This window comes from Heterodontus francisci, chromosome 12, assembly GCF_036365525.1.
Source record: "Heterodontus francisci isolate sHetFra1 chromosome 12, sHetFra1.hap1, whole genome shotgun sequence".
NCBI lineage: Eukaryota > Metazoa > Chordata > Chondrichthyes > Heterodontiformes > Heterodontidae > Heterodontus > Heterodontus francisci.
Genome location: NC_090382.1, coordinates 74,140,723 through 74,154,911, shown reverse-complemented (window position 1 = coordinate 74,154,911; position 14,189 = coordinate 74,140,723). Strand labels below are relative to the sequence as shown.

Sequence of the window (14,189 nt, the reverse complement as noted above, 5' to 3'; positions counted from 1 at the left end):
TAATAGCCAGAGTAGATGCAGTGCAAGCAAGCTTAGTTTGTTAGAAAGAAAAGATAAAACGCAATGGCTTACCACAGATGTAACAGGTGAACCAAACAAATCCAGAGCGCGCCCCAAGGAATGTTTGATAATCTTATGCTCAAGTAACAGCTACAACATTGGAAGTGATACACTGAATATAGACACCTTGCTAAGTCTATACTGTAATACAAAGAACAAAGAAAATTACAGCACAGGAACAGGCCCTTCGGCCCTCCAAGCCTGCGCCGATCCAGATCCTCTCTCTAAACAAGTCGCCTATTTTCTAAGGGTCTGTATCTCTTTTCTTCCTGCCCATTCATGTATCTGTCGAGATACATCTTAAAAGACGCCATCGTGCCCGCATCTACCACCTCCGCTGGCAACGCGTTCCAGGCACCCACCACCCTCTGCGTAAAGAACTTTCCACGCATATCCCCCCTAAACTTTTCCCCTTTCACTTTGAACTCGTGTCCTCTAGTAATTGAATCCCCCACTCTGGGAAAAAGCTTCTTGCTATCCACCCTGTCTATACCTCTCATGATTTTGTACACCTCAATCAGGTCCCTCCTCAACCTCCGTCTTTCTAATGAAAATAATCCTAATCTACTCAACCTCTCTTCATAGCTAGCGCCCTCCATACCAGGCAACATCCTGGTGAACCTCCTCTGCACCCTCTCCAAAGCATCCACATCCTTTTGGTAATGTGGCGACCAGAACTGCACGCAGTATTCCAAATGTGGCCGAACCAAAGTCCTATACAACTGTAACGTGACCTGCCAACTCTTGTACTCAATACCCCGTCCGATGAAGGAAAGCATGCCGTATGCCTTCTTGACCACTCTATTTACCTGCGTTGCCACCTTCAGGGAACAGTGGACCTGAACACCCAAATCTCTCTGGACATCAATTTTCCCCAGGACTTTTCCATTTACTGTATAGTTCACTCTTGAATTGGATCTTCCAAAATGCATCACCTCGCATTTGCCCTGATTGAACTCCATCTGCCATTTCTCTGCCCAACTCTCCAATCTATCTATATTCTGCTGTATTCTCTGACAGTCCCCTTCACTATCTGCTACTCCACCAATCTTAGTGTCGTCTGCAAACTTGCTAATCAGTCCACCTATACTTTCCTCCAAATCATTTATGTATATCACAAACAACAGTGGTCCCAGCACGGATCCCTGTGGAACACCACTGGTCACACATCTCCATTTTGAGAAACTCCCTTCTACTGCTACTCTCTGTCTCCTGTTGCCCAGCCAGTTCTTTATCCATCTAGCTAGTACACCTTGGACCCCATGCGCCTTCACTTTCTCCATCAGCCTGCCATGGGGAACCTTATCAAACGCCTTACTGAAGTCCATGTATATGACATCGACAGCCCTTCCCTCATCAATCAACTTTGTCACTTCCTCAAAGAATTCTATTAAGTTGGTAAGACATGACCTTCCCTGCACAAAACCATGTTGCCTATCACTGATAAGCCCATTTTCTTCCAAATGGGAATAGATCCTATCCCTCAGTATCTTCTCCAGCAGCTTCCCTACCACTGACGTCAGGCTCACCGGTCTATAATTACCTGGATTATCCCTGCTACCCTTCTTAAACAAGGGGACAACATTAGCAATTCTCCAGTCCTCCGGGACCTCACCCGTGTTTAAGGATGCTGCAAAGATATCTGTTAAGGCCCCAGCTATTTCCTCTCTCGCTTCCCTCATAAACCTGGGATAGATCCCATCCGAACCTGTGGACTTGTCCACCTTAATGCCTTTTAGAATACCCAACACTTTCTCCCTCCTTATGCCGACTTGACCTAGAGTAATCAAACATCTGTCCCTAACCTCAACATCCGTCATGTCCCTCTCCTCGGTGAATACCGATGCAAAGTACTCGTTTAGAATCTCACCCATTTTCTCTGACTCCAAGCATAACATTCCTCCTTTGTCCTTTAGTGGGCCAATCCTTTCTCTAGTTACCCTCTTTCTCCTTATATATGAATAAAAGGCTTTGGGATTTTCTTTAACCCTGTTTGCTAAAGATATTTCATGACCCCTTTTAGCCCTCTTAATTCCTCGTTTCAGATTGGTCCTACATTCCCGATATTCTTTCAAAGCTTCGTCTTTCATCAGCCGCCTAGACCTTATGTATGCTTCCTTTTTCCTCTTAGCTAGTCTCACAATTTCACCTGTCATCCATGGTTCCCTAATCTTGCCATTTCTATCCCTCATTTTCACAGGAATATGTCTCTCCTGCACGCTAATCAACCTCTCTTTAAAAGCCTCCCACATATCACATGTGGATTTACCTTCAAACAGCTGCTCCCAATCTACATTCCCCAGCTCCTGCCGAATTTTGGTATAGTTGGCCTTCCCCCAATTTCGCACTCTTCCTTTAGGACCACTCTCGTCTTTGTCCATGAGTATTTTAAAGCTTACGGAATTGTGATCACTATTCCCAAAGTAGTCCCCTACTGAAACTTCAAACACCTGGCCGGGCTCATTCCCCAACACCAGGTCCAGTATGGCCCCTTCCCGAGTTGGACTATTTACATATCTTGAACATAATTGTTACACTTATCAAATGAAACCCAACTAATGTGGATATATTGTGATAACTGCATTTGTTTATGATAATTTAGCTTGTGTTGAGTGATGTTAAGGAATTAATTTTACTGTTGGCATTGAAACCTTTTTTTGCAGTTGTAGTTAAATTCATTAGTGATGGAATGCATCTCTATATCCGATTTCAACTTGAAGCCTCTGGCAAATGATAAGTTGCACTTAGTTTAGTTTAGTTTAGAGATACAGCACTGAAACAGGCCCTTCGGCCCACCGAGTCTGTGCCGACCATCAACCACCCATATATACTAATCCTATGCTAATCCCATATTCCTACCACATCCCCACCTGTCCCTACCACCTACCTATACTAGGGGCAATTTTATACTGTCCAATTTACCTACGAACCTGCAAGTCTTTTGGCTTGTGGGAGGAAACCGGAGCACCCGGAGAAAACCCATGCAGACACAGGGAGAACTTGCAAACTCCACACAGGCAGTACCCAGAATTGAACCCGAGTCAATGGAGCTGTGAGGCTGCGGTGCTAACCACTGTGCCAGAGTGTTGTGCTGTGGTTTTGCTGCTGACCTATCTGATTGTGTCAATAATCAATATACTTTATATTGGAATAAAAGCAAAATACTGCAGATGCTGGAAATCTGAAATAAAAACAAAGTGCTGGAAATACTGATCAGGTCAGGCAGCATATGTGGAGAGGGAAGCAGAGTTAATGTTTCAGGTCTGTGACCTTTCTGATCAGAAAGGTCACAGACCTGAATCATTAACTCTCTGCTTCTCTCTCCACAGATGCTGTCTGAGCTGCTTAGTATTTCCAGCACTTTCTGTTTTTACTTTATACTGGATTTTGTGGGATAATTTGAAATAAACTAACCGCAGAATCATAAAATGCTGGACATGCATGTTAAATCCCAAACTAAATTCAGATATGTACATATTGTTGGAAAGAGGCAAGATTCACCTGATACTCTTCTACTAACATAAGCTACATAATTTGATACTTTAAATACAATTTTTCTAACACATTCAGAGTATTGTGCAGAATTAAGTCTGTCTTCCCTGCACTGGTGGTAAATGTTCAAAAAAGGGTGTAAGGATAAGCCCAGCAACAACAGGCAAGTCAGTTTAACCTCGGTGGTGGGATAGCTTTTAGAAACGATAATCCAGGACAAAATTAAACAGCCACTTGGACAATTGTGGATTAAGGAAAGCAGGCACAGATTTGTTAAGGGCAAATCGTGTTTATCTAACTTGTTTGAGTCTTTGTTGATGAGGTAACAGAAAGAACTGATGAGAGCAATGCAGTTAATGTGGTGTATATGGACTTCCAAAAGGCATTTGATAAAATGCCATACAACAGGCTAGTCAGCAAAGTTGAAGCCCATGGCAACATGGATACAAGGTTGGCTGAGTGACAGGAAACAAACAGTTGGGGAGAAAGGTTGGTTTTCAGACTGCAGTAAAGTATATAGTGGAGTTCCCCGGGGGTCAGTATTGGGACCACTGCTTTCCTTGATCTCTATTAATAGACTTTAGGTGTGAAGGCACAATTTCAAAATTTGCAGATGACAAAACTTGGAAGTATTGTGAACTGTGGGGAGGATAGTGATAGACTTCAAGAGGACATGAACAGGCTGGTGGAATAGGTGGACATGTGGCAGATGAAATGAGACATGTAAAGTGATACATTTTTGAAGAATGAGAAAATCTTATATAAAACAAAGGATACAATTCTAAAGGGGGTGCAGGAGCAGAGGATCTGGAAGAATAAGTGGAGAAATCGTTGAAGGTAGCAGGGCAGATTGAAAAAGCAGTTAATAAGGCATAAGGGATCATGGGCTTTATAAAAAGAGCCACAGAGTACAAAAGCAAGGAAGTTAATGATGCACCTTTGTAAAATACTGGTTCAGCCTCAACTGGAGTATTGCGTCCCATTCTGGGCACCACACGTTAGGAAGGATGTGAAGGCATTGGAGAGGATATAGAAAAGATTTAAGGGAATGGTTCCAAGTATGAGACGCTTCAGTTATGTGGATACACTGGCGAAGCTGGGACTGTTCCCCTTAGAGAAGAAGGTTGAGAGATTAGATAGAGATGTGCAAAATCATGAGGGGTCTGGGCAGATACATATGGAGAAACTATTCCCATTGTTGGAAGGGTCGCGAACCAGAGGACACCAATTTAAAGCCATTGGCAAAAGAACCAAAGGCAACATGAGGAAAAACTTTATTACACAGCAAGTGGTTCAGATCTGAATGCACTGCCTGAAAGTGTGGTGGAGGCAGATTCAATCGCAGCTTTCAAAAGGGAATTGGATAATTATCTGAAGAGAAAAGATTTGCAGGGCTATGGGAAAAGGGCAGAGAATAGGAGTTGTTTTCAGAGTGCCGGCACAGACATGACAGGCCGATTCTTTTTCAACCAGCAGTTAAGAAGCTGCAAGTTCCAAAATAGATATAGGAGGTAAATGTAATCTTATACTTCTTAATCTGAATAAGAATAATGTTCCCTCAACCCCATCAAAAAAGTGATTCGAACTAGCTGTTAACAGAAGAATGTATATGAGGAAGACAAGGGAAGCAATTTTTCACAACTGTGAACATGTGTATTGAGCTAACTTTAACAGAGACGACTATCAAGAGACTTTCTTTTAGCCAGCATCCTGAAGTTTACTATAATAAACCAGCTCATTATTACATGATTCTATAACAGCAATTTACAGAGGATCGTTTTAAATTGTCTTTCAGCAAAGGCAATTTTCAGATTGATCACATTTCATGCCAGTGGGTACATAAATAATTGACTTCTAAAAACTTACTTTTCATTGCCTGAATCAGTGCTTTTCCATCCTTAATCAGATCTTTAATGAACTTGTTTGTTTTTTCCAGCTCTGCTTCATGCGACTTGATTCTGTCCCGGAACTGCGGGCTGTCCAGGTAGCAATCACTGAACTCCAGTGCCGGTAGGCCCATGATTATCAACAAGCGAAAGGCTAACAATCAGGAGTGGAAACGTACCAGGATCCAAAACACAAATGTCACAGTTCTAACAACTTTTCAACTTGAATTGCTGCATTGAATATGACTCCAGTGAATAGATTAAACTATATCCCACTGAGCTCTCTCATTCTACGTCTGTCCCTAGGCACACGTTCTCTCTCTGTTCCTGGATGTGGGCGTTCACTTGCACTTTGTCCTCTCTTTCACCCTCTCGCTCTCTTGCGTCTTTATGTGTGTGGATTGATCTCTCTTTCTCCCTAGTATGGATGTATGTGACTCTCTCACTACACCCCGGGTGATTGAGTCTCTGCCTGTCACCACACCCCGATGTTTATGTCTTTCTCCCTCCCACTGGTGTGTGCAAGACTATCTCTCTTCCTAGTTTGGGTTTTATGTGTCCCTCCCCCTTGTGTGAGAGAAAGGCTGTTTCTCTACCCACCCTGGTGTGTATATATATATATATATTTGTGTGTGGGGGGAGGGGGGTGCGCGCTCCTCACTTTAGTTTGTGTGCATCTCCCATGCCTTGGGCGCAAGTATGAGCGAGACTGCCTGTTTCTCCCTACCTACACCCTGGTATTTCTATCCCTTCCTATACCCTTGTGTATCTCCTCTCCTGTTGTTTCTGTCTTCTCGCCCAACCACCTGGGGTGTGTATGTTTCTTTTTCTCTTTCCTCTTCCCCACCCCCGAGTGTGTTTGGCTCTCTCTCTTGCCCCCTACTCCCTGACGTGTCTGTCTGTCTCTCCCTCTCCCCACCGGTGCATGTGTACGTCTCTCTCTCTCCCCCTACCCCCGTGGTGTGTGTGTGTCTCTCTCTCTCTACCCCCTGGTGTAGGTGTGTCGCTCTCTCTAATCCCCTGGTGTAGATGTGTATTTTTCTCTATCCCCTGGTGTAGGTGTGTGTGTGTGTCTCTCTCTCCCCTGGTGTAGGTGTGTGTGTCTCTCTCTCTCCCCCTGGTGTAGGTGTGTGTGTGTGTCTCCCTATCCCCTTGTGTGTGTGTGTGTCTCCCTATCCCCTTGTGTGTGTGTGTGTGTGTGTGTCTCTCTCCCTACCCCCTAATGTGTGTGTGTGTCTCTCTCTCCCTACCCCCTAGTGTGTGTCTCTCTCTCCCTACCCCCTGGTGTGTGTGTGTGTGTCTCTCTCTCTCTCCCTACCCCCTAGTGTGTGTGTCTCTCTCTCTCTCCCTCCCCCCTAGTGTGTGTGTCTCTCTCTCCCTACCCCCTGGTGTGTGTATGTGTCTCTCTCTCCCCCTACCCCCTGGTGTGTGTGTGTATGTCTCCCTACCCCCTAGTGTGTGTGTGTCTCTCTCTCCCTGCCCCCTGGTGTGTGTGTGTATGCCTCCCTACCCCCTAGTGTGTGTGTGTACGCCTCCCTACCCCCTAGTGTGTGTGTGTATGTCTCCCTACCCCCTAGTGTGTGTGTGTCTCTCTCCCTACCCCCTGGTGTGTGTGTCTCTCTCTCCCCCTCCCCCCGGTGTGTGTGTGTATGTCTCCCTACCCCCTAGTGTGTGTGTGTGTCTCTCTCTCCCTGCCCCCTGGTGTGTGTGTGTGTCTCTCTCTCCCTACCCCCTAGTGTGTGTACGTCTCCCTACCCCCTAGTGTGTGTGTGTGTACGTCTCCCTACCCCCTAGTGTGTGTGTGTGTATGTCTCCCTACCCCCTAGTGTGTGTGTCTCTCTCCCTACCCCCTGGTGTGTGTGTGTCTCTTTCTCCCTACTCCCTGGTGTGTGTGTGTCTCTTTCCCTACCCCCTGGTTTGTGTGTGTGTGTCTCTCTCTCCCTACCCCCTGGTGTGTGTGTCTCTCTCTCCCTACCCCCTGGTTTGTGTGTGTGTGTGTCTCTCTCTCTCCCTACCCCCTGGTGTGTGTGTGTCTCTCTCTCTCCCTACCCCCTGGTGTGTGTGTGTGTGTCTCTCTCTCTCTCCCTACCCCCTGGTGTGTGTGTGTGTGTCTCTCTCTCCCTACCCCCTGGTGTGTGTGTGTGTCTCTCTCTCCCTACCCCCCTGGTGTGTGTGTGTGTGTCTCTCTCTCTCTCCCTACCCCCTGGTGTGTGTGTCTCTCTCTCCCTACCCCCTGCTGTGTGTGTGTGTCTCTCTCTCTCTCTCCCTACCCCCTGGTGTGTGTGTGTGTGTCTCTCTCTCTCTCCCTACCCGCTGGTGTGTGTCTGTCTCTCTCTCCCTACTCCCTGGTGTGTGTGTGTATCTCTCTCTCCCTACCCCCTAGTGTGTGTGTGTGTGTCTCTCTCTCCCTACCCCCTAGTGTGTGTGTGTGTGTCTCTCTCTCCCTACCCCCTAGTGTGTGTGTGTGTCTCTCTCTCCCTACCCCCTAGTGTGTGTGTGTGTGTGTATGTCTCCCTACCCCCTAGTGTGTTTGTGTGTCTCTCTCTCCTACCCCCTGGTGTGTGTGTTTCTCTCTCTCTCCCTACCCCCTGGTGTGTGTGTGTGTGTGTCTCTCTCTCTCTCTACCCCCTGGTGTGTGTGTGTGTGTGTGTCTCTCTCTCTCCCTACCCCCTGGTGTGTGTGTCTCTCTCTCTCCCTACCCCCTGGTGTGTGTGTGTGTGTGTGTCTCTCTCTCTCTCCCTACCCCCTGGTGTGTGTGTGTGTGTGTGTGTGTCTCTCTCTCTCTACCCCCTGGTGTGTGTGTGTGTCTCTCTCTACCCCCTGGTGTGTGTGTGTGTGTCTCTCTACCCCCTGGTGTGTGTGTGTGTCTCTCTCTACCCCCTGGTGTGTGTGTGTGTGTGTGTCTCTCTCTCTACCTACCCCCTGGTGTGTGTGTGTGTGTCTCTCTCTACCTACCCCCTGGTGTGTGTGTGTCTCTCTCTCTCTCTACCCCCTGGTGTGTGTGTGTCTCTCTCTCTCTCTACCCCCTGGTGTGTGTGTGTCTCTCTCTCTCTCTACCCCCTGGTGTGTGTGTCTCTCTCTCTACCCCCTGGTGTGTGTGTCTCTCTCTCTCTACCCCCTGGTGTGTGTGTGTGTCTCTCTCTCTCTACCCCCTGGTGTGTGTGTCTCTCTCTCTCTCTCTACCCCCTGGTGTGTGTGTGTGTCTCTCTCTCTCTCTCTCTACCCCCTGGTGTGTGTGTGTCTCTCTCTCTCTCTCTACCCCCTGGTGTGTGTGTGTCTCTCTCTCTCTCTCTACCCCCTGGTGTGTGTGTGTCTCTCTCTCTCTCTACCCCCTGGTGTGTGTGTGTGTGTCTCTCTCTCTCTCCCTACCCCTTGGTCTCTGTTTTTCTCCCCCTCCCGAATCTTTCTCCTGGAGGATTCGCGTTTTTTCCCGGCCCCGGACTGCTAATTTCTTGTATCGTCCTCAGAGCTGCCCGACCTCCGGCGAGTGGCCGCCGTGCGCCCCGCTGAATCCAGGCTGCGGTAGGGTGGACTCGGCCGCCGCTTCCGATCGCTTCACATCGCTGCTGAGAAACTTCATGAAGGTTCCGCTCGAGTTTCCGTCAGCCGAACAATCTAGCCTGATTACTATGGTTACGATTGATGGACGGAGCAGTCTGTCAGAGAACGAACCAATCTGGCATCTCGTTACAGAGAGCAAGTTAGGTTGAATTGCATGTCTGTCAATCAACTTTGCTCAGGGGAGGGGCTAGTGCAGATTTAAAGACAAGTACTGCGTTTTGGCGCGTGCCCAAATCTTAAAGGGATGCGTGACATAATTATTTTATACGTGTTGCGATATGTATTAACCATACAAGTCTCAGTTTTAACTAGTCACGTTTGTGGTGCATATATTTTCAACACTTTTGACCGCCACGTATTTCAAACCATGGCCACTTTCGGGAACCTACGTGTGGACTAAGAATAGGCCATTCAGCCCCTCGAACCTGCTCCACCATTAAATTAGATCAACAAAAAGTAATTGACATCCGTTTTGAAATGTTCATTTTTCCCAGCATCCACAGCCTTTTGGAGGCGGGAATTCGAGATTTTTACCACCCTTTGGAAAAAGTGCTTCCTGACTTCACTGTTAAATGCCCTAGCTCTACTTCTTTTATTTTGTTTTCCTCCACCAGATGAAATAGTGGCTCTGTATCTTAGAGTCATAGAGTCGTACAGCATAGAAACAGGCACTTCGGCCAATGCCGACCATAATCGCTATCTATACTAATCCCACCTGCCTGCATTAATTCAATATCCCTCTATGCCTTGCTCATTCAAGTACCTGTCCAGATGCCTCTTAAATGTTGCTACTGTTCCTGCCTCCACCACCTCCTCTGGCAGTTCATTCCAGATACCCACTATTCTTTGTGTGAAAAATTTACCCCTTTGATCCCCTTTAAACCTCCTCCCTCTCACCTTAAATCTATGCCCTCTAGTTTTAGTCACCCCTACCATGGGAAACAGACTCTGGCTATCTACCCTATCTATACCTCTCATAATTTTATATACCTCTGCCATGTCCCCTCTCAGCCTCCTTCGCTCCGGGGAAAACAGACCCAGCCTATCCAATCTCTCTTTATAACTCAAGCCCTCCAAATCAGGCAACATCCTTGTGAATCTTACAATATCCTTGTGAATCTTCTCTATTGAATTCCTTCATCATTTGAATGAGCTTGAGTAGATCACCCGCAATCTTCTAAACTCAGAAACAAGCCAAGTTTATGCAACCTGCTCCCATAATTTTACCCTTTAAGCCCTAGTATCTTCCAAGCCCTGAACCCCTTTCAAGGCCACTATGTCTTCCCTGAAGTGTGGTGCCCAAACCTGAATGCAGTATATGAGATGGAGTTTGACCAAGGCTCTGTGCAGTGGAAGCAACACTTCCTCACTTTTCAATTCCATCCCCTTGAAATAAAGGCCAACATTCCATTCGCCTTCTTCATTACTTATTGTACCAGTGCACTAGCTGTTCATGATTTGTGTATATGGACAGCTAAATCCTTTTGTTCTTCCATAATTCTTTGTCTTTCACTGTATAATATTCTGATTTGTCTTTCTCAGATCCAAGGTGGGTGATCTCACTGAACTCCAGTATTATAGTTTTGCCACTGACTTTGACAATGTTTCTTTGTAACTTCCTGCTTGCATCCAGACACTTTTCTTTGCCTCCTAATTTAGTGAAATCTGGAAACCAAGATGTACATCTCTCTATTCTTTAAAATAAGCCATTAATATATACAGTGAACAAATCCCTGAGGAATACTACTTATCACATCCTGCCAATCAGAAAAGACATCCTTTATCCCTATTCTCTGTCTCCTACCTCCAACCAATCATCTCCCAACCTTCCTTCGATATAAGTTTGGTGCCAGAGGACTGGAGAATTGCAAATGTTACACCCTTGTTCAAAAAAAGTGTAAGGAGACAGGCCAGTCAGTTTAACATAGGTGGTGGGAAAGATTTTAAAAATGATAATTCAATACAAAATTAACAGTCACTTAGACAAATGTGGATTAATTAAGGAAAGCCAGCACAGATTTCGTAAAGGTAAATCATACTTAACTAACTTGCTTTAGTTTTTTGATGAGGTAACAGAGGATTGATGAGTGTCCAAGAACTTCCATAAGGCAAACAAAGTTCCACATAACAGGCCTGTCGGCAAAGTTAAAGTCCATGGAATAAAAAGTGGCAGCATGGATATGAAGTTGGCTGAGTGACAGGAAATAAAGGGTAGTGGTGAAGGGTTGTTTTTCAGATTGGAGGAAGGGATATAATGGGGTTCCCAGGGGTTGGTGTTAGGACCTCTGCTTTTCTTGATCTATATTAATGAGCTAGACTTTGGTGTCAAGGACACAATTTGCACATGACACAAAACTTGGAAGTATTGTGAACTGTGAAGAGGATAGTAATAAACTTCACAAGGATATAGACAGGCTGAATAAGAGGACATGTGGCAGATGACATTTAATGCATAGAAGTGTGAAGTGACTCATTTTGGTAGGAAGAATGAGGACAGGCAATTTAAAATAAAGGATACAATTCTAAAGGGGTTGCATTACTGTTAAGTTGAATTTTTACTTCTAACTCACTTAGGCTTTTTTATGTTACATGTAGTCATGTACTGAATTTCAATCTGGGCAACCGTCCACAGGCTGCCCAAATTGGAATCTTACTGAAGGTTGTTTGAAACATTAGACACTTAATAGTAGCTTTACTAGACACTGTATTTTCCTGATTGGTTGATAAAATAGCATCAATCAAGTCAGTTTAAAAGTGAGGTACAGTTTGAGATCACAGACTTTGAGTAACGGATATCAAAGCAGATCTGGAACATGGGACTATGAAAGAAAAAAGGTTGTAACAGCAAGCTTGCTCCCATGTAATCTGCAGTTACTCTAGAAATATGGAGATTTACTCCAGTATTGGACAATTCTGAACTACACCATAACAGAATGAGCAGACCTCACTACCTGTGGACAGTTTTGAAAGGGTGAAGGCTCAGCCATGTGACAAAGGTATGAGGTTGTGCCAGATGTGCTAGTGAATGTGGGATGCCTTTGGGCCATCAGAAAGAAGGGCAACCACCCATAAAGAGGGGAGAACTTTAGGCACAATTCCACAATTTGAAATGGCGGGGGAGATGGATACAGAACCCATGTCCAAAAAATATGATTGATTGTACCTGTGCCCTCACAGTGTTTGGAGTAGAACAAGGCCCCTAGTGTAATTAGTTACTTCCTTTTTTAAAAATACTAATTAATCTAAAGGTAAGTCATGGCAGGAGAGCTCACACCCATGATATGCTCCTCCTGAACTATGTGGGAAATCAGGAACGCTTCCAGTGTCCCTGACCACCATGTGTACAGGAAGTGTATCCAGCTACAGCTACTGGCTACCCACATTACGGAGCTGGAGCTGCAGGTGGATTCACTGTAGAGCATCCGCGATGCTGAGGACGTCGTGGATAGCATGTTTAGTGAGGTGGTCACACCGCAGGTAATGGCTGCACAGGCAGAAAAGAGACGGGTGACCACCAGGCGGCGTAGTAGCCGCAGGCAGGTAGTGCAAGGGTCCCCTGTGGCCATCCCCCTCTCAAACAGATATACCGCTTTGGATACTGTTGGGGGGGGGGGGGTTGACCTCTCAGGGGAAAGCAGCAACAGCCAAGTTCGTGGCACCACGGATGGCTCTGCTGTACAGCAGGGAAGAAAAAGGAGTGGAAGAGCTATAGTGATAGGCGATTCTATCATAAGGGGTACAGACAGGCATTTCTGTGGCCACAAACACGACTCCAGGATGGTATAATGCCTCCCTGGTACTAGGGTCAAGGATGTCACAGAGCGGCTGCAGGACATTCTGAAAGGGGAGGGTGAACAGTCAGAGGTCATGGTGCACATTGGTACCAACGACATTGGCAAAAAGACGGAGGAGGTCCTGAAACAAAAATTTAGGGAGCTAGGTAGCAGATTACAAAGCAGGACCTCAAAGGTTGTAATCTCTGGATTACTCCCAGTGCCATGTGCTAGTGAGTATAGGAATAGGAGGATAGAGCAGATGAATGCGTGGCTGAAGAGATGGTGCAGGAGGGAGGGCTTTAGTTTCCTGGATCACTGGGTCTGTTTCTGGCAAAGGTGGGACCTGTACAAGTTGGACGGGTTGCACCTGAACCAGAACGGGACCAACATCCATGCTAGAGCTGTTGAACATAGAACATACATAGAACAGTACAGCACAGTACAGGCCCTTCGGCCCACGATGTTGTGCCGAACCTTTAACCTACTCTAAGATCAAACTAACTACCCACCCTTCATTCTACTATCATCCATGTAGCTATCCAAGAGTCGCTTAAATGCCCCTAATGTATCTGCTTCAACTACCACCGCTGGCAGCGCATTCCACGCACCCACCACTCTCTGTGTAAAGAACCTACCTCTGACATCTCCCCGAAACCTTCCTCCAATCACCTTAAAATTATGCCCCCTGGTGATAGCCCTTTCCACCCTGGGAAAAAGTCTCTGACTATCCACTCTATCTATGCCTCTCATCATCTTGTACCCCTCTATCAAGTCACCTCTCCCTTCTTCGCTCCAATGAGAAAAGCCCTAGCTCCCTCAATCTTTCTTCATAGGATATGCCCTCCAGTCCAGGCAGCATCCTGTTAAATCTCCTCTGCATCCTCTCTAAAGCTTCCACATCCTTCCTATAACGAGGCGACCAGAACTGAACACAATATTCCAAGTGTGAGGGGGGTTTAAACTAATTTGGCAGGGGATGGGATACAGAGTGGAGGTACAGTAGGGGGTGATGCACAGTCAAATATAGAACTGAGTCGGTCTGGAAGGCAGAGCAAATATAGACCTGTTAAGGCACAAGGGAAAAATGCAAGGCTGGATTGCATCTATTTTAATGCAAGGAGTCTTACTAGTAAGACAGATGAATTGAGGGCATTGATTAGCACATGGCATTATGATATTGTTGCTATCACAAGGACATGGTTGAGGGAGGCGCAGGACTGGCAGCTAAGTATTCCAGGGTATAGAATCTTCAGGCATGACAGGGGAGGGGATAAAAGAGGAGGAGGCATTGCACTGTTGATCAAGGAGTCAATTACTGCAGTAAGGAGGGATGATATCTTAGAAGGTTCTTCGAATGAGGCCATATGGGTAGAACTTAAAAACAAAAAGGGGGCCATTACTTGGCTGGGAGTGT

At 46.1% G+C, this 14,189-nt stretch overlaps 1 protein-coding gene across 11 annotated transcripts in view; it reads right to left on the bottom strand.

The window, feature by feature from the left end:
- The window catches only part of LOC137375927 (rho GTPase-activating protein 26-like), a 225,176-nt gene extending 218,386 nt beyond the window's left edge, over positions 1 to 6,790 (bottom strand). For 3 of the 11 annotated variants that reach the window (XM_068043644.1, XM_068043645.1, XM_068043643.1), the window contains exon 1: positions 5,419 to 6,788. In XM_068043644.1, coding sequence (XP_067899745.1) covers positions 5,419 to 5,572 — 154 coding nt within the window. In that variant the 5' untranslated portion in view covers positions 5,573 to 6,788. Of the gene's footprint in view, positions 1 to 5,418 lie in introns of all 11 variants that reach the window. The other 8 variants (XM_068043637.1, XM_068043636.1, XM_068043648.1 and 5 more) reach the window with 4 other exon arrangements.
- Positions 6,791 to 14,189: the final 7,399 nt, after the last annotated feature.